Raw genomic sequence first — 25,040 nt, forward strand, 5'->3', positions numbered from 1 at the left:
ACATCTGGTTACAGACCTAAATCTGTGGTAAGGATTTTTTTTCTGTTCTTATGTACAAATAAATACTGTTTTTCTGGGTTTATTGCAGTTCAGTTGAAGTGTCCTTCTGAGTGTAACAGAGTATTCCTTGCTTCTTGAAGACTTCTAACCTTTCTTATGCATTAAGTCAGACCCTTTCTTTCAAAATGAAAAACAACACACAAAGAAGCAAGATAGGATTTAACTGTCAATAGTTTAGCTTTACTTTATTTTAACTGCTTGACTTACACCCTTGGCAGAGTAATAAGCTACTATAATATTCGATGATGAAAGAACCAATACATGAAAGTGAATTTTGAAGTGTACCATGCACTGTATGATTTACTCCCTCAGTTTGACTGTGCTTTGTTTCTGCTCCTGGGATCCTGGCTAGTCTACTACATCTACATGGCTCTTTTTATACTCTAGTTTTTGCTGTTCTTTCTCTTTGAAGGTCTGCTCTATGGACTCTTTTTGAATTCCTCATTTTGCTGTGTTTTTTATTTATTGCTTTCTTTCCTTATGCTGTAACATTATGGCCCACGTTTCTTCTCTCCATCTCACAGGATCCTTGAAACCAATATAGTGCTACCATTTCTATACATATTAAAAAAATAAATCTTTACTTCAAACTATAAGCACATTGACTGCCTGCCTGCACTTTTCTTTATTTCTGGACTTTTCCCTTGCCCTTTACCTTCTGTTCTTGTTCCTCAGCCTTCTCCCTGCTTTGGCCCTTGGATGTGCCTCAATTCTGCACGAGGCAGTGACTCCTGGCGTGGGACAGCCCACAGGATGGGTAGTTAGCTGAAGATGGCAGAGGAAAACCGTAGAAGACGCTCCAGAAGATTGGAGATGAACTCTGCAGTAGGGAGAGGTTTGTGTTTCTCCCTGCTTCTCCTTAAGGATACGCCTCGCCCAGCCAGCAAGGTGCTGCTACACGTGGCCAGGGCATGTTGAGCACAGCTTTTACCTGCTTCACCCTGTGCACGGGCACAGAGCTGGACATGGCTGGCTGACTCCTTAAGAGCAGTCCACAGTGGAAGATCTGATCATTTGGGTCACATTTTAAAGAGTGCTAAAGTTCTGCAGAAGAACATGAACTTTTCCAGGCAACCCCTGCTCCTACCTGGGCTGGAAGGACCACAATGAATACTTGGAAAGACTTTTAGATCTTGGATGCTGAGCACGAATGCAAGACTAAAAGACTTGCTAAAAGAAATCTTTCTCATCTATTAAAAAGACTCCAGTACCCCTGTGTAAGCTACGCTAGGATTTCCTTACCACAAAATTCCTTGATTCCCAGTTGTCTAGATTAAATTTAATATTTCCTAAAAGGTTCGTTACACTCTCTACAGAAGAAGAGCAATCTTCTGTGACTTTTTGCGTGTCAGGTCACCACTACCGTGTCCTCTTCCCCTACTTTTGCCTGTGACAAAACAAAAGCCAACCCATAAACGTTTCTTATTCTACAAAGGACACATTTTTCTGACCAGATCTGGTTGCCCATTTTTCTATGGATTCTCTCCATGTGGTATCTTTCCTAAGGTGCAGTGCCCAAAATTGCATCCAGTAGGTTAATCAAGGCTTTCTCAGTGCCCAACAGAGCAGAATATACTCCTTTAATGGAAAATACACCAGAATAGAAGATGCCCTTATTTAACATGCACCAGTATCGCACTTTAGCCACCCGCTCAGATTGACCAGGGCTCAGAGCAAGGGCACCTTCAGGCAGGGCTGAGGATTTGATAGAGCAACCTGTTCATGTGCCTGCTAAGAGATGGAAACGCGGAAGGTTCCAAGGACAAGGATCCTTATCTGCCTGACTCAGCAGTGTCAGCCTGGACACGCTGTCTGCTAGGAGCACTGGTTGAGGGAAAGGTGTGTCTGGAAATGAAACCTGAGAAAATGGGGCATGGCTGGTGGGTGCTGGGCAGGGTGGGGCATTTAATAAATGAAGGGTCCATGTTGGCAACGCAGCTCAAGTTCAGGGACCACGGTGGCGTTCGGCCGAGTGTTGGACCAAATTATCTTGGAGGTCTTTTCCAAACTTAACGATTCTACGGTTGCAAGGGGGCATTTAGTAAATGAAGACACTGCAGGAAACTGGGAAGAGCTAGTGGGCATACTTCCACTGTTTCACCTCTTGGAGATAATACAGACCATAATGGAAGGGAATATTTTGCTGAACGCTCACTTTTTGCGGAAAAAAGTAAGTTAAGTGCCTCGGGTGAGCTGATTTGAAAATTTGCGAATGCAGGCGCGTGAAGCAAGCGGAAAAGCCGTTCCCCAGCTACCGGAGGTGACATCCCACGCCGGGAGGCCTTTAAAAGGCTCCCGAGAACTTCCCCGCTGGCGCAGGCCGCTGCCTCTCTGAGCAAACCGGGACGAGAACTCAGGTGACCTCTTCCGAGCCGCGCGGGAACCGGCACCTCCCGGCGGCTCCGGAGCGGGGGCACCGGCAGGGATCGCGCCCACCGGGCGGGCGAGCGACAGCCTCCCGAGGGCTGCGGAGCTGCGCTCCCTACATGCCCCCCGCGCCAAGGGGAGTGCGGCGGCGGTGCCGGAGGCGGTGTCGAGGCGGTGTCGAGGCGGTGCCGGAGGCGGTGTCGGGGCGGGCCGGGCGCTCCGTGCGGGAGCAGCTGTCACTGTCAGCGAGCCGGCGAACCGGGATCCCGGCTGCGCGCAGGGGGAATCCCCCAGCCTCGCCCCCGCAGCCAATCGCCGCGCCGCATGCAAATCGCGGCCGCGCTCGGGCCAATGGGAAGGCGGAGGGGCGGGGAGGCGGCCCCCCCGTTGGACAGCGCGGAGGGCGGCGGGGCCCAATGAGGCGGCGAGGCGGGCGGGGCGCGCCCCGGAGGCGGGGACATGCAAATTTAGTTTGAAAAGAGGGCGGGAAATCCGAGTTTCGCGGGAGGCCCTTGGCGCGTAACCCGTCTCCTTTCCCTTCATTCATTGTCAGCAGCCGCCGCTTCCTGGAGCCATTTTCCAGCCGGCCCCACACAGCGGGAGCGGCCCCGCTCCATCCGCCGCATCTGCCCGCCCCGCCGCCTCCGTCCCCCCCCGGCGCCCCGCATCCTGCAGCCGGGGCCCCCCCAGCACCCGCAGCCCCCAGTATTTTGCGCGGGGCCTCGGCATCGACGAGGAAAGGAGCTGGGAAGGCCGGGGGGGGAGGAGGGACGGGGGGGAGGAGGAGACGCGGCTGCGGGGACAGACCCGGAGGGAAGGATGAGAAGGGGACTCCAGCCTTCGGCCCCGGCAGCAGCGCCGCCACCCGCGCCGTCCACGGACTCCAGAGCAGCCCCCGCCGGCTTCCCGGCCCGCTTTGCCGCCGGCACCTTCATCCAGATCCGCAGCACCGGCGCGGTGGCGGGGGCGCCCTGTGTTGTCTCCTCCTCCTCCGCCGCCGCCGCTTCCCAGGCTCCCGGTGCCTTTGCCCCGGCGGCGGATGGGGGCCAGCCCGCTGGCAGCTCGCTGTACTGCACCCCCCACGGACCCGCCGGCAGGACGGCGCTGCTGCAGCCCGCTCTCGGCGGAGGCCGCCCCCCGGTAATTTTGTGTTTTCCCCCCGTCCCCGCGGGGGGGGTGAAGGGGACGGGGGGGGATCTCGCTGCCGGCTGGACCTGGGGGGCGGGCGGGGTGCGGGGGGGAGGGCAGGAAAGGCGGAGGCAGCGCTTTGTTGCAATAAACTTTCCTGCCTCCTTCCCAACCCCCGCTGCCGGGTCTTATTGAAAAGGAGAGGGGAAAAAAAAAAAAAAAGAAAAAAAAAAATCCGGAGGGGGAAATAATAATCCCCCGCCACGTTCCGCCGCACTGGTGCAAAGAGCGAGCAGCCGGCGGCGGGGAAGGACCCCGGTTACCCCGGGGCGGGAGGCCGGGCCGGGCCGTGCCCCGCCGGTGTCTCCGCTTCACCCCCGGAGCCGCCGGTGACGTCTGGCACACGTGCGCGGAGGCCGCGGCTGTGACTGGGAGCCGGGGCGGGCGGGGAGGGGGACGCCGCTTCCTCCTCCTCCTCCTCCTCCCTCTGGCCTGGGACAGCCCGACCGCCGGCCGGCTGCCCCCGGCCCCCGCCGCTCTCCGAAATGCCCCTGCAGCAGGTCAGTGATTCGTGGGGCGGCGGCGAGCACCAACCCTCCTCTGCCCCCGCTTTAGAATTTACGCCCCCTCCTTAAAATTTACGGCCCCCCCCCTCAAAAAAAAAAAAAATCCGCCTCCCCCACTCGTGGGGTTTTCTTTGTCCTCGCCGGTTTCGGGTGCGCGCTTGGCCCTCGTGGGCTCCGCCGAGTTGGAGAGCGGGGGAGGGCGCGGGGCATCCCCGCCGTGCGGGGTCGGGGCCGCCGGGAGGGGCTCACCTGCCCCCCCCGGGCTGCACGGCCCCCGCCCGGCGGCGTGGGATTGCTAAACTCCCTCTCACCTCGCCCCCTCTCGCCCCGGTGCGCCCCTGCCAGGGCAAACGGGGGTTCAACACCCCTTCCCCCCACGCCCTTTTCCTCTTCCCTGAATCCAGTCGGTAATGGTCCAGGTATGGGATGGTGCTGTAATTCTGAAATACTTCTGGAAGAGCTTTGGGAGCAGCTGGGAGGCCAGTGAGGATGGCATGAGCTGCCTCTTGTGTGGGTTTTTGCAGGTGTTGGTTGCCGAGCTAGTGGTGGAAGTTATGAGGCTCACCAAATCCTATCCAAAGCTTTTAAAAATATATTATTAATAATTTTACTTTTAAAATAAGCATCTTTGCTGTAAAAGAAAATAGATTTTTTTTTGGTGGTCTTGATCTTCAGCATATCCTAATGGCTCTCATTGTCGAGGCCACTTCAGGCTACTTTGTAAATATTTGTCCTATGTGAAGGTTGATTCCTAGAAGGTGGTGGTAAGTGAATTCATAGAGGAGCATATGCTACACAAAGATTCTGGGAGAAAAATTATACAGGCTTTTTTGGCTTTGTGGGAGGGATGTTGATGTCATAGGAACTCCTAAAATTTCTCATTAATGGGTCCTGTAAGACCTTAATGTATGATTTTAGTGTGCCTTTTTTTTTATTGTATGCTGCTCATCTTTCCAATGGGAGGAACTTCTGGCTTAAAAACCTAGGAAGGCTTATTTCCACCTTAAAGGTTTGTAAGTGGGGAAAGTGATTTTGGCCTCTCCCTGCAAAAAAGTCCTCACACAACTTGAGAGTTTGTTGTATGTCTTCAGCCCCCATATTAAGTCTGGGAGGAGCTGTGGGATGGGGGAGGAAGAGTGTGGTCAGGCCGGCAGTATCTACAGCCTCTGGCTGGCACCCTCCCAGGGTGATAAGCCATCCACAGCACACATCAGGAAAGGGGCTGTGCATCCTGCTCTGCCCTGACAGCCGTGCTCACGGAAGCGCCCTTCTTGGAGCTGTGCTAGCTTGCTGCAGGCCCATCTTTTGGGAAGTCAGGCTGAAGTGCCCTGTGCTCTGCCTTGTCTTTCTGCACTGCTTGGCAGGGCTGCTATCCAGCCTTTTGTGGTCTGCAGCTTCCAGGTAACTTTCCTCAAAAGTCATGGAGGATTTTCTGGGACTGGGAGGTGACGGTGTTCTGCCCTTGGCTCCTAGCAGAGCATTTTTGACAAACGAATATTAGGGACTGGTGGAAGGAGTGAGAAGATGCTGGGTAGGTGGGGCAGTGAGCTCAGGCAAGTAGCACCAATATAAATTTAGCTCTTGATTACTGACCTTCAAGTAGTGGATGGAGTCTGAGACCCCCCAGCTGAAAACAAGACCCTGTTATGCAAAAGACTGTAGAGATAAGTCTAAAATTTGGCCAGCACACCTGCAGTGGTTAGGATTATGAAAATACTCTTGCCTTGCAGATGTAACTGCACTGGCAACCCACCCATCACTTCCAAATATAAACCATGGTATGACTGGGAAAGAGTCAGTGCAGCAATACAGTTTAGGCTGTGCAGGGAGATGTTCAACTATACGAGCAAATGAAAAAGGTTCTTAGGCCCAAGTAAGCTTCTTCTCCTTGGGAATTTGTTAGTTATTTTATCTGTGGTTATGTATGTGTAACACTGCTGGAAAAGCCTTGGAAAGTGGCCCAGTCCATAACAACAGGCCTCTCCAGCCGCACACTGAGGAGAATTTGCACACTCTTCTATGTCCCAAGCAAGCGTCTCCACCGTGTCCGAAGCCAGTTCCTTGCTGTGTTGCCACCTGTCGTGGCAGCTCCTGCGGCTGAGGGTTGCTAACAGGGCCCTTGTACCCTGGAGAGCCCTGGCTCTGGGAAGCTGTGACCCAGCCTGCCTGCCCTTTCAGCTTGAGGGGCTTTTGCAGGATTCCTGAGGAGTTAATAGAAAGTGTTACCAGGTGAATCTGAACCCCTGCTATGGCTTAAACACCAACAGTAAGGAAGAATTAACCCTTGCAAAAAACACATCAGCTTGCAATCCTTGGGAGAGCCTGAGCCTCTGGAGACAGGGCCAGTGGTCCTGCATCTTCCCATGCTCTCCTGCACCCTGCTGGGGGCTGGTGCCTTTTCCCTTCTGGAATCTCAGGATGGAAAATTAACCCTGACCTAAATAAATAAAGGTTTTCTGCTGGGCAAGCAGGTTGAACCAGCTAATGGCAGGTTTGGGAAATGCCAGGGACCATCAAGGGAAAGTGGTGGCCAGGGATATGGCACAGGAGTTGTGACACCATGCTGTTTTAGGGTCAGTGAGTTTGTAAATTGACTTGGATCCTCATGAGAACAGAGGAGAAATTAATGTTTGATGAGGTACCCCAACAGCATTCTCACTGGTGTTGCCTTCTCACTTGGTGTGAGAAAGTCACTACCATTTGCAATACCCTGTACTCAGAAATGGGGCTGCTATACAAGCAAGCTGCTCAAAATGTTTCTAATTCAAATAGTAGAGAATTTCTTACTGTCTTGGGTTATAAAGATAAGCCTTTAAGAAGAGGGCCATTTTCTTAGCCATGAGAAAATGCTTAAATGGAGACACCACCCACATGTTAAGTCCTTTTTAAAAGGGGCTAAATCCTCTTAACAACAATATCTTTGGAGAACTCCTGTGGCCTTTAGATGACATGAGCTTTGGAGAGGCTAGTTCGGCATACTTCAGAAGGGGGCAGGAGGATTTACATTTCCAAACTGAATACTTAGTACCTCTCTCATTTTTCTGGTGGTTTAGAAAGTACCTCTTCCTTCCTCCCTGCTTCTCAGGAAGATGCAGCTGGAAAGGGAGAAAAATGGGATAACCCACGGTCTTTCTCCTAGGTGTTATGTAAAGGAGCAAGCCAAATAGGACATAAATAATGAAGAAGGACTTAAGGTATGGAAGAAGAATGTGTAAGTCACATGAAGGAAGCAGGCAGTTAACTTAGTAGCTTTTCTTTATTTTGCAGCGGTGAAAAGGTTTGTACATGAAGACACAGGTGTTTTCATACTCAGACCTGTTTTCTTTGCCTGATAGTTTGTGTTAGTAGAAATGAATGTTAGTATGAGTCTGGGGCCTTTGCTTTTTGAACAGCATTTAAGGGATTTTCTTTGGTTCAAATCCCTCTCCTCCAGCAACACACAGTTTCTGAGCCTGAGGAGGTACCACATGGTCCTTTGGGTGCAGCCGTCTGAGGTACGAGTTCAAAGAAATACAAAATCCTGCTTCCCCTAACCATGCCAACAAACATCTTGTGAAAAGTGAGCATCCTAATGAAACCCTACAGGAATAGGCTGTAGCTTGCTGATGGCTTCGCTATCCTCGTGCAGAGTCCAGCTGTGCTGGTGTGGCTCCATCTGCACCAGAACTCCTGAGTATGGGAGCCCCATGATGATAAGGGCTTTTGGCAGGTTTCCATGGACAGCTGAGCTGCTCAAAGGCTTTACTGTTGCTGGAAGGAGTAGGCTTGCTTCTCCCTCACTGTCTCCTCTATAGCATCTCCTTTGCTCTGCCTGTAGCCAGACAGTGCCTGGGGAGCATCTGGCAAGTTGGTTTTTTTTGCTGCTTCAACAAGGTGAAGAGCTAGGTGTGAGCACTAGGTCTGGCAGACATCTTGGGCCCAAGATGTCTGCCTCTTGGGAGAGTGAGAAGAAGGAAGGAGGCAGGAACTTGCTCATGTGGAGGTGTTAAATTGTCCCAGCAAGCCTCCATTTTATGGTGTTGGTCTTACTTGTTCTTTCTGTGAATGTATTTTCTTTGCACCACCAGTCTGCCTCCCCTAAGCTGAGTAGGGGTCACTTTATGGCCTGTTTATTCTTTATGGCCTGTTTATTCTTCTGTAGAGGATGCTCCACCTGGTTGAGCAAATACAGGCATTTTGTTTCCCCTCATTTTATGCCAGGTATGTTGGTGCTGTTCTGTTAACTTTTACTGTGTGCCCATCTGTGAGTGTGTGCAAGTATTTACAAAGAGAATAATCTTTGAATTTAGGAACAGCTCTATATTTTGCAAGATGAAGGGTTCTCCCACTACTTCTCTGACTATGAGTGTGGCAAGTGTTTCAGGAAAGAACATGGGGAAGGAGGATTGCACAGGAAAGCCCTTTGTGCTTCAAGAGAGCACTTTCTTGGTCAGGGGTTACAATGGGTTTTATAGCTACCAGTGGCCAGTGATTTTTGTGATCTCTGTTTGAATCTAGCTGTAGTTCAGACCTTGGGTAGCAACTAGTTCTAGCCATGATTTAGCTATTTTGTATGAAAGGAAATAACTGCTTTCTTTGTTTCTTGCCTTGCTTCTTGGTTTGTTTTTTTTTTTTCAGTTTGAACTTGCTGTCTATAGTGTTCTTGGGTGATCCTAGATATTGTGGTACGGAAAAATGATTTTCTGATATGTTTCTCTGCACAGTTTATGACAAATTACCTTCTGTCCTCAGATGTCTTCTCCAAGCTGAAGAGTGTCAGACAATTCATTTCTCCTGAAATGAAAGCCAATAATGTAAAGATAAAGGTGTCCTTTTATAAAGGAACCACATGAGTATGAAAACAAGGGTGTCTGTCTGTAATTGTTTTTATTTGTGAAACTTATGTAGACTGCCAACTTTGAAAGATACTTGGAACACATGGTAGACTCACTTTGCAGGGACCCTTTCAGACCCAGCTTGTTTCACAAGGCTTTAATCTGGCCCTGGGGAGGAGAATGGGAAGTGTGGGACAGAGGGGATGAGTAGGCATGGCTGCTGTGGGAATAGCTCATTAGGAGATGCAGCTTGCAAAAAGGAAAGTGAAGTAGCACCATTCCTCTTTGGAGCCCAGTCCTGTGCAGGCCAGTAGGCCTAGTGTGGTTGTGGGAAGGAAATTCAGCCCATCCCTCCTGTTCAGAGCACCAAGAATGAGATTGGTGCATGTGAAATGAAGATAGGGGCTTTTCTTGGTAGCTTCAAGTATGGTATCTTTCAGGCTTTGCTTCTGAAGGTGTCTGCTTGGCTGGTGGCCATGGCTCTGGTGGCAGGGCTGGTTGTGGTGCTGGTGTGCAGGGCTGGGAAGGTGGCTCAGGCTTTAGTCCTGGTTTATGGGGGAACTGCCTGCTAAGAATGGGTTGGAGACGGGCGGGTTCCAGAGTCTCTCTAGTTCCAGTGGGTTTCTTGCACCAGTGGTGGTAATGAAGATCCAGCCTGGCCCAGCGTGGGGCTTCAGCAGATGGAAAGCTCTTAGAGTAACTAAATCTCCAGCTTTTGTAGTCTCTGCAAATAATCTCATTTAGAACTGGCAGCATTGAGTGTGTATATATGGAGGTAACTCTCATCCTTACAAATGACTAAGTTGGACTTCAGGTTTTTGTTTTGGCTGACAGAGTTAATCACTTCCTGCATTATTTTCAAGACCAGGATTGTGTTTGTAGTTCTGAGGAGAAGAAACCCCCATCATGTTCCCTGGGGGCAGTGGTGTGCAGGAGGGAGGCTGCTGGAGCCTCTGGGATGGGGCTGCTGCAGTGCTAGAGGTGCTGTTGGTGAGGTATTGGGATTCTGTTTCAGTTTCAGTTCTGTTTGAAGACAGGCTTGGCAAAATTGCCCAATTTATCACATCTTTAAAAAGGAACTATTTAACTTCTGTTTTCCTCAAGTAAAGTTGGTCCAAAACCACACTTGGAAGTGCTATGCCTGGCATGGGTATCTTGAAGTACTATGATGTCTGCTTGGATGCTGCTGCTGTTTGCTGGATCTAGTGGCATTCATGGAGTTCTTAATGCCTTGTGAGCTCAACATGAGCTGTGGTAAATATTTGCATCTGCAAGCCCTGCAAAGGGAGAAGGCAGGAGCTTGACTAAGTGTTGATTAGGCCAGAGCTTAATGAAAATGGCCCCTGTTGTGTGGTAAGAGTACTACTTCATGGGTTTTAGCATCCCTTTTATACATACATGAATGCATAGCAACTGTGCTGGTAGGTGTTTGCAAACTGAGCTTGCCTAAGGTTAATGGCGTGTGTCATGAGTCTCCTGTCCCACTTATGAATGTGGACAGTTGTTGACCTGACCTGTGACAGTGTGAAAACTAACATGCTGACTCTGTCACTGCTGCATGTACATGCCCTGCAGCTCTCAGGTGTTTTGTGCCCAAGCTCTTTGGCCTGGGACTAAGCTAGGAAGGCAAAGTGGAGCATTAAAGATCACCTTCTCAGAATCTGCTGGCATCTTTTCTGTGAGTGTGCTAAGTCATGTGGGCAAATAATGGCTTTTCTTTATTCCTGCCTCTAAAAGTAAAACCAGTGTCCTGTTTCATTGCTTTCTTTGAGCAGAAGACTTAATTTGATCACCTTCAGCTACTTCCAACTTGTATGTGGCTGCATTTAAGCCCAGAAGTGTCCACTACCTAACACTGGTGACATGTTCAGGTGCCTCACATCAAGGGTCTAGAACCTGATTTTTCAGAAGATAGGAGGTGTTTCATGTGATGCACACTTGCAGTATTGCAGATGTTGAGTCCTTGGTATCTGGAGCTTTATATGGACTGTTAAATCACTGTTAAAAGCAGGAGCTGCTATTATTTGGGCTTTCATTTCTTTTCTTTTACAATGAAATTTTCCAGTCCTGTCACAAAGACGTTGTGAGCCACTAGTTGTTTTGGAAAAATCTATGAAAACTTTTAGAAAACACATAAAGAACTATTTTTGGTAAAAGTAAGTTGTATTGGGAATTTGGACAACAAGAGATGTTTGCTTAGCCTTGGCTGCTTCAGCTCCAGCATTCTTGCCCCAAGTTGTGGTATGTCTGTTGCTTATGTATGCATAGATTCTAAAGGCGATTTTCATTAATGAACTTCTTGAAAGACATTCTCGTCTTAACCATGCTATTCTGGTTTGGGTTTTTTTGCTTGTTGTATAGCTGTTGGTTCAAAGGTTGTTGCATATTGCATAACTTAGTGCTAGAAAAGGAGGGTGGGGGAAGGATCTCATTGGCAAACTTCCTTCCTTGTTAATTAAGGTGACATTAAAAGTCTCTGGTTTAGGACTCAGTGGTGCACACCATGCACTGCAAGAGTCCAATTCTTGTATATCATGTCAGGCTCATTGGTCCACTCTACTGGTTCTCTCTGAATATAACTTTGTCTTAATTTTGGTTCTACTCGTTAGTTATAAAATCATGCTAAAATTAGAGTGCAGTAACGGATACATTTTTTTTTTGCAAGCCACTGAATATGCACTGTAGGATTTTATATTTTTTACACATTTTAAAGTACAGATGTAATTTTAGAGTGAAATTCTTCTCCATGGGGTGAGTGTACTATGCTGTCTAAAAACTTAGCTTTCAAATTTGCCTTTCAAATGTTTTTCAGAAACAAATTGACAAGTAGACTTTTTTGCATCCCTCCTTCCTTGACCTCAAATTTAAGAGGTGTCATCTGGCAAAATTCAGGTCTGGAAGTAAAAGCCTAATCTCTTGGCCTAGCAATTATATTACTGCAGTCCATTGAGGTTGAAAATAGGCTTCTGACTTTTTGGATGCTACCCAAGTGTAAGCAGGTAAGTATGTAAAAAGTACAAAATGATGCACAGAAAAGGTTTCATCTTGTGCCATAGGTGGAATGGTGGTTTGTGTGTCCCAGGTTGTCTACCATGGCTTAGGCTGGGTATTAGGAAAAGGTGTCTTCACCCGGAGGGTGGTTGGGCGCTGGAGCAGGCTCCCAAGGGGAGTGGTCACAGCACCAAGCGTGGCAGAGTTCAAGAAGTCTTTGGACAATGCTGTCAGGCACACGGTGTGATTATCAGGGCTGTCCTCTGCAGGGCCATGAGTAGGACTCAGTGATCCTATGGGTCTGTTCCAACTCGGGTTATTCTATGATTATTAACTGGTAATTGTTCTATACTAAAAGAATGTGGATTCAGATTAGATATAAGATGGTTTTTAAAGCAGGGCTAGTGAAGCATTGGAACAGGTTGCTCAGATGGGATAGGTACTCATTCCTGGAAACATTCAAGGCTGTGTTGGATGGAGCTCTGAGCAACCTGATCTAGTTAGATGTCAGTGCTCATTGCAGGGGGGTTGGACTAGACGACCTTTAAAGATCTCTTTCAACCCAAGCTATTCCATGATTCTATAGGAAAATACATGCTCTAAGGAGCAGATCTGAAGGGTTTGCTGCATTCTCTGAGTGCTTCTGTAATGGAAACTGGGCTTTCCTTCACCTTCTGCTTGGGTGTTTTTAACATCTGCTCTTTTTAAAGTAATTTTCCTTCCAGGGACACTAGAAATGGAATTATATGGAATTATAATGTCTTGAGCGATGCTAGTAACCTAATCGTGCCTTCAGTACTTGTTCTCTTGTGCTGCTAATTCTGGAATTAAATGGCAATTACCATGTATATATGCTGGTGCTATTTTGCCTTGCCAGCGCTGTGTTTTTAGTCAGCGTTGGGCCCACACATTGACAGTCAGTTTTTTGTCCCCATACAGTAAGCTAGTTCACACTTTGTCTAATGTCTTCGCATAGCAGGAATTGATGTTGGTTACAGCTCTCACAGAAGGCTTTTGTGTGGTGATATCTGAAAGCTGTCTTGTTGAAGCTTTTATCAAGGCTATTGCAATGAGGCCATTATCCCTGCTCGTGGAAAACACAGATATTTGCAGAAATTTTTATAGCAGTGCTTGGTAAGTGTCATGCTGGGTGGGACAGAGCGACAGTGCTGGAGCGGTACAGAAATAATACCCGAGGTGGCAGCCGTGGCGTGGCGGGGAGTTATCTGTCCGTGCAGACTTGGGGACAGGGTGGGAAGGGAACCCCACACGGGGCAGACGGAGGGTGGTGATCACGGCTATCGCAGGCACGAATAATCCTGGACGTCGGCTCAACGGAATAAAGTTTTGCTTTTCATGGTAAGAGTTTTATTGAGTGGCTCTAAGTAACCCAGATCTGAATTGCTGTATAATGCTTCTGCACCTCGTACTTTTTTGGGTGGATTGTTTTTTTTTGCTTTCAGCTGCACGGTATCTGTGACCAAAAAGCGTCTCTCGGGAGTTATGTAAAACTGCAAGTCGGCTGAGAGGAAGCTGAAACTTCACAACCCGGTTGTAGTACCCTTAAGCACAAAATTCTTTAAGCAAGTAAAAAAGACAACTTACCACTTGAGGTGGGTTTAGGGAGGGCTTTAAAATTTATAGTAGCATTTTCACTGGCTTTTCTGTCTCAACAGTGGATATTTCACTGGGTTTATTCTTTCCTTCCCTCAGGAATTAGGGGTTAGAAAAAGCTTCTCTTTTTTTTTCTTTCTTTTTTTTTTTTTTTTTTTTTTTTTTGTAAAATGCAGTGTCCTGAAAGCATAAGCAAGTTGCTCATTTTCTTTCTCTGGCTCTTAATCGTAAGAGCTGCCTTGATGATTTTTCCCACCTCAAATTAGCAGCTTATTTATAACATGCTAATGTTCTGCATGCCCGTTGGTATTACTGTTCTGTCATGCTGAGCTGAGAATTATTCTCTCGAAAACTGACACTGCAAAGATGACATAAAAGAACATGAGAAATTGCCTATGATAGAGAAACATTCAGGTGGCTTTTGGTATGACGTTGATTCACGCTTTCTATAGAATCATTTACATTTCCTTCCTGATTTCTATTGCTACTGACATTCGTGTTGCTCGGTTTTATTTTTGCTTACCAAAAATAAAGAAAAATGCAGACCATTGACTTTTGGCATCCTCGTTACCCTTTCGTTTCTGCTGGCAAACCTCTCTGTCATCATCTTCCACGCGGTGTTACCAGCTGCCTTCTTAGATTGCAGGCAGGGGAATGAGGAACTTCAGGGGGTGTTTCCCCCTTCCTGCAGGGTGCCTGTGGGAAGCCTCTTCCAGATCTAGGGGTTAGCAGCATCCTTCCCAGTGGTTCTCCGCTTCAGCTGCTCTGCAGAAAGACGGGAGCATTTGAAGCCCACACTGTGCAGTGTGGGGTGTCTTGTGCGTAGAAAAGCAAAGGGCAAAATAAAAACACATCCCATGAGTTTCTGTACTTGGAGCCATGTGCTTTGTAGGTGTTTACAAGAGAGATGGCAAAGAAGGATGCAAGATCATTTGGCAGCCTCTTGCGTTGTATGACCTGTTTATCTGTAAAGATGCTCTTCATGTTGCTGCTGGTCTTGGTACACTGAAGTCCTTCCCTATTCTCGTCTTGGTAGCATCATGTTTGCTGAATATGTGGGAAGTGAACGCAGCAGTAGTGAACTGGTTGTGTGCAGTTGACTAGATATTAAACTTAGGTACAGCCTTCTGTGGGCAGAATTAAGTTAGTAGTTACAAAGGAATTTTTTTTTGTGGTATTGGTATTTTAGGGGAGACAGAAACCCCTTTTGCTGTCAAAGGGAATGTGTAGGGAATTCCAGAGACTGGCATATTTAATTTAGAGGAGAGAAAAAAGAAGAGAAAAAGGAGGCAAATCCCCCTTATTTAGAGCCATATGTTCAAGATACTATCCTTAGTGTGATTTAGTTGCTTCAGAATTAGGAAAGAGGGTTGATAGGAAAAAGTAAGATGCATTCACTTCTTTCACCTAGAAGAATTTTATAAGGGTATTTACCATCTCCCTCCTTTCTCCCTCTTTCCTAGTCCTGGAGAATAATCAATTTAGTGCTAGGTCAGAGCAAGCAAAAATGTGATTGTTCTCATCTGCAATGCAGAGACTAAGATGGACTCCTTTCTCTAAGGCCAAAGTCAGGTCTTTCTATTTTGAAGTGAATCAAGAGTTATTATGTTTTCAGTAAGAAAGGATCAGAATTTCAGTCTTTTTCTTTCTCCTTAAGATTTGTGCAGTTTTGAGATTTTTGCCTACCCTTTCACTCTTTTGATGGTCTCAGTGCCAGTTTCAAACCACTTCCCTACTTCTTCCAAGGTGGGGAAGCAGCACAGTTGTACTAGAGAGGGATTATGTCTGTCCTAAGTACTTTATTTGAAGTGGAGAAATGTGGCTTTCCTAGCTGTTTAAAAAGCTCAGTTCCCTCAGCATGTGAGGAGCAGGTCCCAAATTCTGCTCAACCAGCAGCAGAGAAGAGGGAATTGCCTTCAGACGTTGCAGGGAGAAAGCTTGAGTCATCTGTGAAGTGCTATAGTATATCTAACTAAAAATATCAGATACTTGAGCTGGCCTTATTGACTTGTTGGATGGCAATACCTTGTTGGAGTGGAAAAAGCCAACAGATCTGGAACTTTGTGTAACAATGCGATGGTGTAAGAAGGGTGGTGTAAAGATCCCAGCAAAGGTCCTTGCCCACCAGAGCTACCCTGGCTTTCCCACTGAAAGTGCAAGTGTGGCATGCCTAGAACATTAGGACTAGCCTGCCTGGCTGTAACGGTCCTGCAAGATTTACTTTCCTCCTGAAAAGCTGGTGTCAGATTCTTTGTCCAGATTCAGCCCAGTCTCTTTGGTTAGTGTTGATCAAATGATATGAAAATGTATTGTTCCTTCTGCTGCAGAGTAATGCTGAACACCTTCTACAAGTGCTTCGTGTCTCCCTGAGAGATGATGCTTTTTGTCCTCATTGTTGCTCTGCCTTGTCTTTGAGTGCCTCTCCATGACTGTGTGGGCATGAGCCCCAGCATGGAGCAGGTGCAGTGATCTTCCTAGCCAGAACCCTGAATTTAAAGTATTGTCTTGATGGGAAGGTACATTTTTAACTGGCTACATTCAACTCTTGTAGCATGATGAAATTACATCAGTATGTTCACTAAGCGTTTTCATCCAGAATATCAATTTCAACAAAGTGGTTTTTTAAGTTCACTATTAAGATTTCAAATCTTAGAAGGTAGGCCAGTGAGGTGGTTCAGGTAAAGAATCTTTTAAAGTCACAATACAGAATATTTCAAACAGGGAAGGTGGCGGTTTGAGCACGTGCCAGTTTGCCTTTCCAGAGCTGTGATATGGCTGAACCACAGTGGAAATCTGGAACCGTAACAACACTGCTTATAGGAAGTTTGACTCCCTGCATTTAACCACAAATGTGGTCAATGGTAGGAGAAGCAATAGTAGAGGGGAAGAAAGGTGGTGGTATTTGATTAGCTTTTTTCTCCTTGTTTTCTGCTGTAAGGAAAGAGTGATAATATTATTAACTGATGTTTCTGGTTTTTTCCCTGTTTCACTTTGAGGATACTCCTTTAGGGAAGATATGATAAGACTTGCTTTCAGCATTTTCAGTTCAATAGTCACATGCTGTTAAGCAGTGGTGCTGCTTGGTAAACTGTTGGGCATTTCTGAAGACAATAACATGGAGAAGAGGATTAAATACCATGTCAAGATCCTTCAGGTGGTCACTAGCTTCATGCAGGGATTGAAATGCAAAGCACTTCAGTCATGATGGGTTTCTGCAGGAGGTTATTGAGGGATAGAGGTCCTCCTGTTGGTCCTCAGCATCGTGCCCTAAACCAACATTCTGTATTCATTCAGTTCAGCAGCATGAGAATGGCTGTCTGTCTTGGACACTAAAATATCCTGCTGTTCCCTGTCTGCATGTTCTTGGAAATTAAATGTAATCCTCTCATAGGTAGAGTAGCCTTAATTTCCTCATGCGATAGAAAGGAAAGGAGATTTGGGAACCAAGTCTGTGCTACTAGAAGTGCTTCCTGTGACAGAGGGGATTGCCTGGAACCATCCTGAGAGACCCTTTGGGGATGTGGTTTCACAGTCAACTAGCAGTGATCCAAGTTGGTGCCTCCACAAACAGGGTCATGCTGCCCTCCCTCCTTCGCTGCTTTGGCTCCTGCCCTTGTACCTCTCTGTGCTTGTCAGAGCAGGGACTGCTCCAGCTGAAAGCTGCCACTGGCTGAGTGATTAGTTTTCAGCACAGGGAGCTCCCTGGCCCAGCTGGCCTGTGGTTAGGGTGGAGGTGGCAGGCAGAGGCTGCCCCTGGCTATGCCCTCTCCTCACGCACGGGACACTTGCTTGGAGTGGCAACAGACCAAGAGCCTCGCTGCATGGGTGACCTCAGCACCTCCTGGAAGCCAGTGGAACGAAACCCTAACAGATGGCTCCACAAAGAAATAGGCAGCTTTTGTGCCTCTCCTCACTGCTTGGGTTACTGAGGGCATGCAGCTGCCACAGCCCGGCCGGCAGTGCCCAGGGGCTGGAGGGAACTCACACTCTCTCCCTGTCTCCAGCTCTGAAGGGCTTGGGGGCAGTATAGCAGGTTTGTGAGCACATGGAAGAGTAACTATGGCTGAAATCATCCACAGTTCATGGAGGAAAGCCATATTTGCTTAAACTGGGAATCTGCTCAGTGCTGTTTGCACCATGCCTCGAGCGCTTGTCTCCCAGCCCCCCTGACCAAGGCTCCCGCACTACGTGTAATTTAATTACTGATGGCTGGCACTGAAGTAGGCGAAGATATAAATGTAATTTGTGCCTAGAAGTTATGCATGTAGTAAGCTTGCAATACTGGAGACCTTCTTGGCAATCACCACTATCAGGGTATACCTCCTGAGGAAAGACTGCGTGTGCTGCTCTGGCAGGTACAGCTCTAAACAGGGCTTTAGTGTGACTGATTGTTAATAGATGAAAGTAAAGGACTTGTGGTCTTGCATGGAAGACCATGGAGATAGCAACTGGGATGGCTTTTACAATCAACAGCTGCAGCAGGCGTGGCTGAGGGTCTTGTGTTGTGTAGCTTATGGAGGTTGGAAGGCTCACAGGGCTTCTGCTCAGATGGGTGGTAATGAGTGCCAGTCACATGCAAAGTTGGCCAAAGAAGGTTGAGTTTCATGACTGCACTCATAGCAAAGTCTCATTTCTGACCCTCAAATGGTGAGTTGGAACCAGCATGCGTGGCAGTGAGAGCACCCAGGGCCCTGTTTATTCCATGCTACAGCAGAATTCTGCCTTTGTGACCAGAATATACTGCTGGATTTCAGCTTTGACTTAAAAGAAGGTGTCTCATTGTTGAAAATAAACCTCCACTACAGACTCAACTAGTGCGGAAATTACTTTGGAGACAGCCTGTAACTCACAGGGCTGTGAAATAAGCATTTTGCTTTAATCCTTTGTCTGATTTCAAACATAAGTATTTTGTTATTGATTACTTGTGAAAAAGGTCTGATATGTTTATCTCGCAATCCTTACACATGCTGCCCACTGCCAGTAGCCTCAATTCTCCCCTCAGCAGCTGCCAAAATTTCCAGCTTTCTCCCGATGCTTTCTTTAGCACCATTGTACATTGAAACGCTTGCAGGATAGCAATATGCAAAGGCTGTGTAGCATTCCTGTTTACCTTGGAAGCCAATGTTTTACACAAGGAGCACTGTAACTCTGCCATATTTACTTTCTTGTATTTAACTCAATAAAATGTATTTACCTGAAGTGGACACGAAATTTCCAGTTTGCGGTGGAAAGCTTGCGGTAGGAGCGGGCTGCAGAACTCGTTCCAAGGCAGGACAGAGTGCGTGAGGGCTCCTTGCCAGTGCAAAGCGTGGGAGGAAAGTTGCGCGTAAGACGACTCTTGCTGCTATCATCAGCAGGCGCCTGTTGAAAGGCTAGGAGTTATGGATGTCAAGGCAAGACAACAGGTTTTTGTGTTTTCTTGAATTTTAGACTTCCAAGACAAACCGATGACTGGCAAAGTGGGTTTCGTCCAAGACTGTCTTTGCGTTAGCTTGGATAAGAATTTGCAGTCTTAGATAGTGAGCTCTAGTCGAGTTTTCTGGGGTAATCTTAGCTTTACAGTTTGATTATAGTTTGGAACTAGGTTTGGGAAAACAATTAGTGTAGAAAATGAGGGTTTCTATGGGAATCTATCACGCTTAAGAATTTTTAGCAATCTAGCAAGCCTACGGGCTGGTGGGGGCTTCCCACGGTTACCTCAAGTTACCTTACCTTTTCTCCCGCTTCTGAGAGAACAAGGCTGTCCTCCTTCCTATCCATATATTGTTGAGAGAGGGCATCATCCACAGTCTATTTTTATTCCTATTCCTTTCCATAATTATATGTAGCTTTTATAAATCTGTCTGGATGGAAAGCTCTCATGTACTTTTGAAGGGCTTATTTGATCTAAATTTAAGGGTGTCTCATGTCCAGTTGTGAAACTCACTATTTTAGTTCACCCTACCTACAGCTTTTACTAAAACAAGAGGAAAATGATAAAGAGGAAAGACTGAAAAGAGTGTGTGAGAGGAGGGAAAGATGACTCATAAATGGGACTGCATTTGAAAATGAAAAGGATCAAGGTATACTGATCATAAGAGAAAAAGTTATGGCTTCTTTGAAGAAGGCACAATTAAACCATATGGTCATTTATCTTCTGAACAGATTAAGGTACTTTTGGGGAGGAATCCATGGGCCTGAATTCAGTAGATAGATTTCTTCTCCAAAATTATTTAGAGAAAGGAATTTTTAGCGCAACCCTTAATAGGTGATATTTTAGTGCTAGATTCCACTGGAAGACTTCCCCAGGCTTCTGGAAAATCCCATTTAGTTGTCCATTGCCTACGGGATAGTTCTAATAGCTGCATGGTTATACAGCAGGACAGGTAGCAGAAAGGGAACGAGAGGGAAGGCTGCAGTACAAAAAGCCAACTGGACTTTCTCTGAACTTTAGGCTACAATGGATAAATTAAAGCTCATGAATAGACACACAAACTTCTACTTTCAATCCAGGTGCTGTCTCTTTTACCCCTCTGCTAATGTTCTATGCCAGCACCCGTAAAACTTCCAGAATACTTGGGATGGCCAATGGCCAAAAGTCTTGAAATAAACCTTTCTGTAGGGTTTAAGTAGTGTGCAATTATGAGGATGGAATTGTTCTGTATACAGCACTGCAAAGAGTGCTTGTGGTGTTTCCAAAAGTGTTTACCAGCAGTATCTCATAGCCAGCTCTTCCTATCTTCACCCTTCTCCTACTGAAAGCTAGATGTTAACAAAGGTACAGCTGTCCGATGTGTGAATGAGGGTGATAGAAAATATGTTTGATTTTGTAAAGCATTTTGGTTAACAAAAGTAACTGTCAATATGAAATTGGTTTTTAAAACTGCCTAAGAGGCAGGAAAAGAGACCTTTTTATTGATTCCAGTGATTATTTGCGCTAATCCAGATACTGTGGAGTGCTTTCATCATTGTTACAGGAGTAAACAAAAAATCTGTTACTGATAGTAATTGCCAGCAGAAAAGTAAATTATAATGGAGCTCTCACAACTTGCTCTGTAGGCACATTCAGACACGCTGTGTCTTTACTATGGCGAAAGGCAAAGTTGTATGCCAGAGCACAGGGAATGCAAGCCATGCCTTATGAAAGGGGGGCCTGTATCCTGGAAAGCAGCACTTCTGAGTAGTCTGTAGTGGACAAGCAACTGCACACCAGCTTCCAGTACAATGCTGAGAGGCAATGGCTCTCAGGCTTGTGTCCTGACATGTACAAAAAAACTGAACAAGAGTGGGGATACTTTTGCCTCAGTCAGCAGTTTCAGTGTGACTAATACCTAAACTATATTCAGTACAAGTATTTGTAAGGGAAAGATCTTGAAATTAGAAGATGCTTTTAAACAGGGCAGCATGAACTATTTGAGGTCTGAAGAAAATGCCATTCAGTGCAACTGAAGCAATATTTTACGTATGAAATTAATATTAAGGAGTGACTTGACTGATGGGAGATACAGACTGGGGACAGTAGTTGATATAGCTGATGGTTGCACTGCTGTCCAGAGAGGCTTTGACAGACTTGAGGAAGGGGATGACAGGAACCTTATGAAGTTCAGCAAAAGGAAGTGCCAAGTCCTGCTTCTGCAGAGGAATAATTCCAGGTGCCAGAATGGGTTGGGACAAATGTGGTGTGAAGCAGCTCTGCAGAGTGAGATGATCCTTTCCCTCTGCTCAGCCCTAGTGAGACACAGCTGACATGCTGGGTCCAGTTCTGGGCTCCCCGTTATGAGGGGACATGGACATACTGGAGCAGGTCCAGTGAGGGGCTATGAAGGTGGTTAAAGCCTCAGAGCATCTGATGTTGAAGAAGAGGCTGAGAGAGCTGGGGCTGTTGAGCCTGGAGGTGTTTAAAGATGTGATGGGAGAGAGTGAAGGAAATGGAGCCAGGCTATTCTTAGTGGTGGCCAGTGACAGGATAAAAGGCAACGAGCATTAATTGAAACAAAGAAAGCCCATTTAAACAGAAGATTATACAGCAAAAGTATGCTGGAACAGGTCCCTTTAGTTGTGGACTTGCATTCACTGGCCACATTAAAAACCCAACTGAATACAGCCCTTAGTATCCTGTTCTAGTTGCCTTCCCTTAGAGTAGCAGCAGCATCTAGTCCATATAGGTGGATGATGGATGATCTCCAGACCATCTTCCCACCTCAGCCACTACCTGAGATGATTCTGGTGTTAAAGGACTTCCTAAGTTGTTGAACTTGAGCACATAGAGAACTTAGTATTGAAAGCTTAAACAATGCAAACCCAAAGTTTAACGAGGGTTTTTTTCAAGTGAGGGGAAAATAATGAGTTTATGCCTTCAAGTTTTGACACAATGACTGTTTTGCTGTAATTTCTCTGTAGAGTTATGCTCTGTAATTTCAACTCTGAACAGCTTTGAGGTTAGCAAAACCTACTTGCTTTTTGTTGCAATCAACTGTGTTTATGGTACTTCCTGACAGGTGCTTGTTCATCTCATTTTCATAACAAAGATTCTAAAATTGCATCCTTATCCTTGGCTACAATAGCACAACTAGGGTCTGTGATATGTAGGAGGTCATATTAGAAAGTCAGATTCTTGTCTTTCATCTAAGTGTGGTTTAGAGAGAAAAATGCAAATTCCCTTGATTTTAAAATCTGAGACTTCAGAGTGCTACTAATTTTTCTGGAGAAGTCATCTCAAGGTGTTCAGTTTAGGAAATACATTGTAAAGAAGATAAAGTAGAAGGGACAGATTGTGTCTGCTGTGGGTCGGTTTTCACATAGGTTCAAGTCCTTGCTTGACTGTATGACTGTATGAAGATCTTCTGCTTCACCAAAACAGAAAAGGATAACTTTTTGAATTTATCCTATATAATCTGAGAAAGAGCAGTCACAGGTAATTCATTACCTGTGACTCCCTGGAAAACCACCTATTTTGGCTGTTGTCTTGTAAGGCTGTCACATCAGTTGTTTTAGATTGTCCTATGCATGACAGAATTTTCCTAAATATGAAAAAGAAAAATTTTTAGTCTACCAACACTCATTCACTTCACTTAAGGCTTGCAGCCATCTTGTCTTTTTTTAATTCCCTCTCTGTCAATGAGAATAAGTAAAACTTCCTATTTGAAATCAGTTTGTCGTCATTTTGCCAGCACTCTCAGGTTGTTTTGCTCCATGGTGTGGCTGATGGATTGATAAAATACTGCCAAGGTAGAATGTGCATCATGGTGAAAGCTCAATGGATTAGTTGTTCTTTGTGACATTACACAGCATTTAAAACATCAGGAACTTGGCTGTCTCTGTGCCATTTCAGCCATGTAAGCTGTTGCCAAGCTGACCTGTGCAATAAAAGTAAATGCAGCAGCTGGCTACCTTGATGTGAGGAGGGAGGAAGTCATCAGTTTCTAGAGTTTAGCAACCCAGGCTAGGTGAAAACCAAGTTCAGTTTGTAGTCAAAGGAATGTGCTGTGAAGAGAAGCCTTCTGATGGCAGTACCAGCTCCAGATCTGGGGTGGAGGCTCTCAGCCATAACTGGGGCCTTTAGGTCCCCGCTATCTATGATTCTCTCCCTTGCTCCCTTCTTGTAATCTTTTATCTATGTCTGCGACTTTCTGCTAATCTGGAGCCTCCTTTCCGACTGCTTCTAGGAACAGCTGCTTTTGGATATGTAGACTCTGTTTTCCTGTTTCTTGGGCACTTATTTTTGTCACTCTGAAGTTTGGTATGTGGAACAGAGTATTGTGTTAACTTCATCAAGGTTTTGTAAGGGTTTTTTATGCAATGCTGGTAATCTAATTTTTGAAACTATACTTAATTAACTTGTGAATGACAAATCGATCTCTTGTGCAAAGTCAGCATTATAGTTACTTGTAGGTGCAGAAATAACTTATCAGGGTAATCTGTTTGAACCATGTTGAGACTTCCTTAAAGTGAACTAATATTCTCACAATTTATGTAATGTACAGAACTATCCTGTATTACAGCAAATGCTTAGGACCCCATGTTATTTCTCATTGTTTGATTCTGTAAATGCAAATCATTGCATCTCGCCTGGGTCTTCTGAATGTTTTTTGTCAGCTTTCACAACGACCTTTGAAAACTAGATAATGTTTTTATCACCCTAAATGGATTCAAAGTCCGTTTATTACTTTTGGGGAATCCTGCTATATGCTTTTATAATTGGGGGAACTGGGTTAAGAAAGTACTTCAAAATAAAAGGTTTTGCTACTTCAGTTCTGAATTCTCATTACTAATCACATTAATTGAAAAAGTAGATAGTTGTAAGAGCCATTGTACCTCAGGCAATGAATTAAAAATATGGAGTCAAGTTTGATGTTGACCTTTTCTAAGGAAGGGTTCACCTGTTTTGGGGATGTGAATACCCAGGGCTAATGCTCATGTGCACCTGAGTATTTATAACTTTCTACCTTCTAGTTTGCGGCTCTCTGCTGTAGTTTCTGAAGTGTTTACCTATGTATTCTTTTTGTCATTAATTTTTGTAAGAAAGTACAGGTTTGTTGGTTCTCTGTGAATCAATTCTCAGTGAGTGAAGTGTCGCAGTCCCTTGGCACTGCTCTGATATAACTTGGTGTGGGTATTTTGTGTGGAGTACAGGAAGGTTTGGGGTGCCAGGGTGGGACATTGCGAACCACAGACGTGTAGACATGAAAGCTTGCACTCCAGAGATTTCATTTGTGAAATTCCACAGATATCGTCCTTTCTTGTATGTATCTTGTATTCAAGGAAAACAAAGCTCAAGATGCTGTGGCTTAGGCAGGCAGTTTAGTGAGTGAACTTTGTAAAGCAAGCCAAATCTTGCACCTTTACAGAGCACCTACACTGAGATAGCACTGGTGTGGCTTTGGAAGGGCTCCTCTTTCTCCTCACTTTTCACTTTGTATGTATCCAGTCTTATTAATTACATCTTCCTAGAGAGGTTTATTGCTGTATTCTGTATGTTTTGCAAGTGAGGAATAATGCTTTTCCAGATTCCTATGTCAATTTATATGCTTGGAATGCTTCTGCTAATTTTTAGCCTGTTTATCTAATGCTCCATGGCATTTGCTGGAATTTCCTACGAGGAAGTTCATCCTATTATATTCTCCAGTTCCCAGTGTCCTTCCTCCCCCAATCTCAGGGCTTATTTGTTTAACAGGCAATTTGGCAGACAACTGGCAGTGTTTGAAAGTTTTTCTTTTTTAAGTAGCTGTGCTAATTTCCACACATAGAGTGGAAGTCACTCAGTGAAACAAATCCAATTGCAATCTTATTTTGAAGTTAATGACTTTTAAAATAAAAAATAATCCTTAAATACGAAAGACAAAAATATCACTAGGATGTATTTTGAGACTGATTTGCTCTGCAATTGCTTTTCTTTATGATCAACCATAAAATGATAGGAAAGGTTTCTTTCCCTTGGTCCAGTTCAACTTTAGCCTTGCTAGTCAGGAAGCTGAAAGTCTCCTGAAGGGCTGAAACACTGCAAGCAGCTCTGAAGCCACAC

At 45.7% G+C, this 25,040-nt stretch overlaps 1 protein-coding gene across 4 annotated transcripts in view; it reads left to right on the plus strand.

Annotated features, from left to right (window-relative positions):
• The first annotated feature begins 1,895 nt into the window (after window positions 1-1,895).
• E2F3 (E2F transcription factor 3) overlaps window positions 1,896-25,040 on the plus strand; it is a 43,152-nt gene continuing 20,007 nt past the window's right edge. The window contains exon 1 of one of the 4 annotated variants that reach the window (XM_063403578.1): window positions 1,896-2,230. In XM_063403578.1, coding sequence (XP_063259648.1) covers window positions 1,973-2,230 — 258 coding nt within the window. In that variant the 5' untranslated portion in view covers window positions 1,896-1,972. Of the gene's footprint in view, window positions 2,231-2,327; window positions 3,568-3,665; window positions 4,116-25,040 lie in introns of those variants that run through there. The other 3 variants (XM_063403570.1, XM_063403561.1, XM_063403586.1) reach the window with 3 other exon arrangements.

Source organism: Prinia subflava, chromosome 1 (assembly GCF_021018805.1).
Source record: "Prinia subflava isolate CZ2003 ecotype Zambia chromosome 1, Cam_Psub_1.2, whole genome shotgun sequence".
Lineage (NCBI taxonomy): Eukaryota > Metazoa > Chordata > Aves > Passeriformes > Cisticolidae > Prinia > Prinia subflava.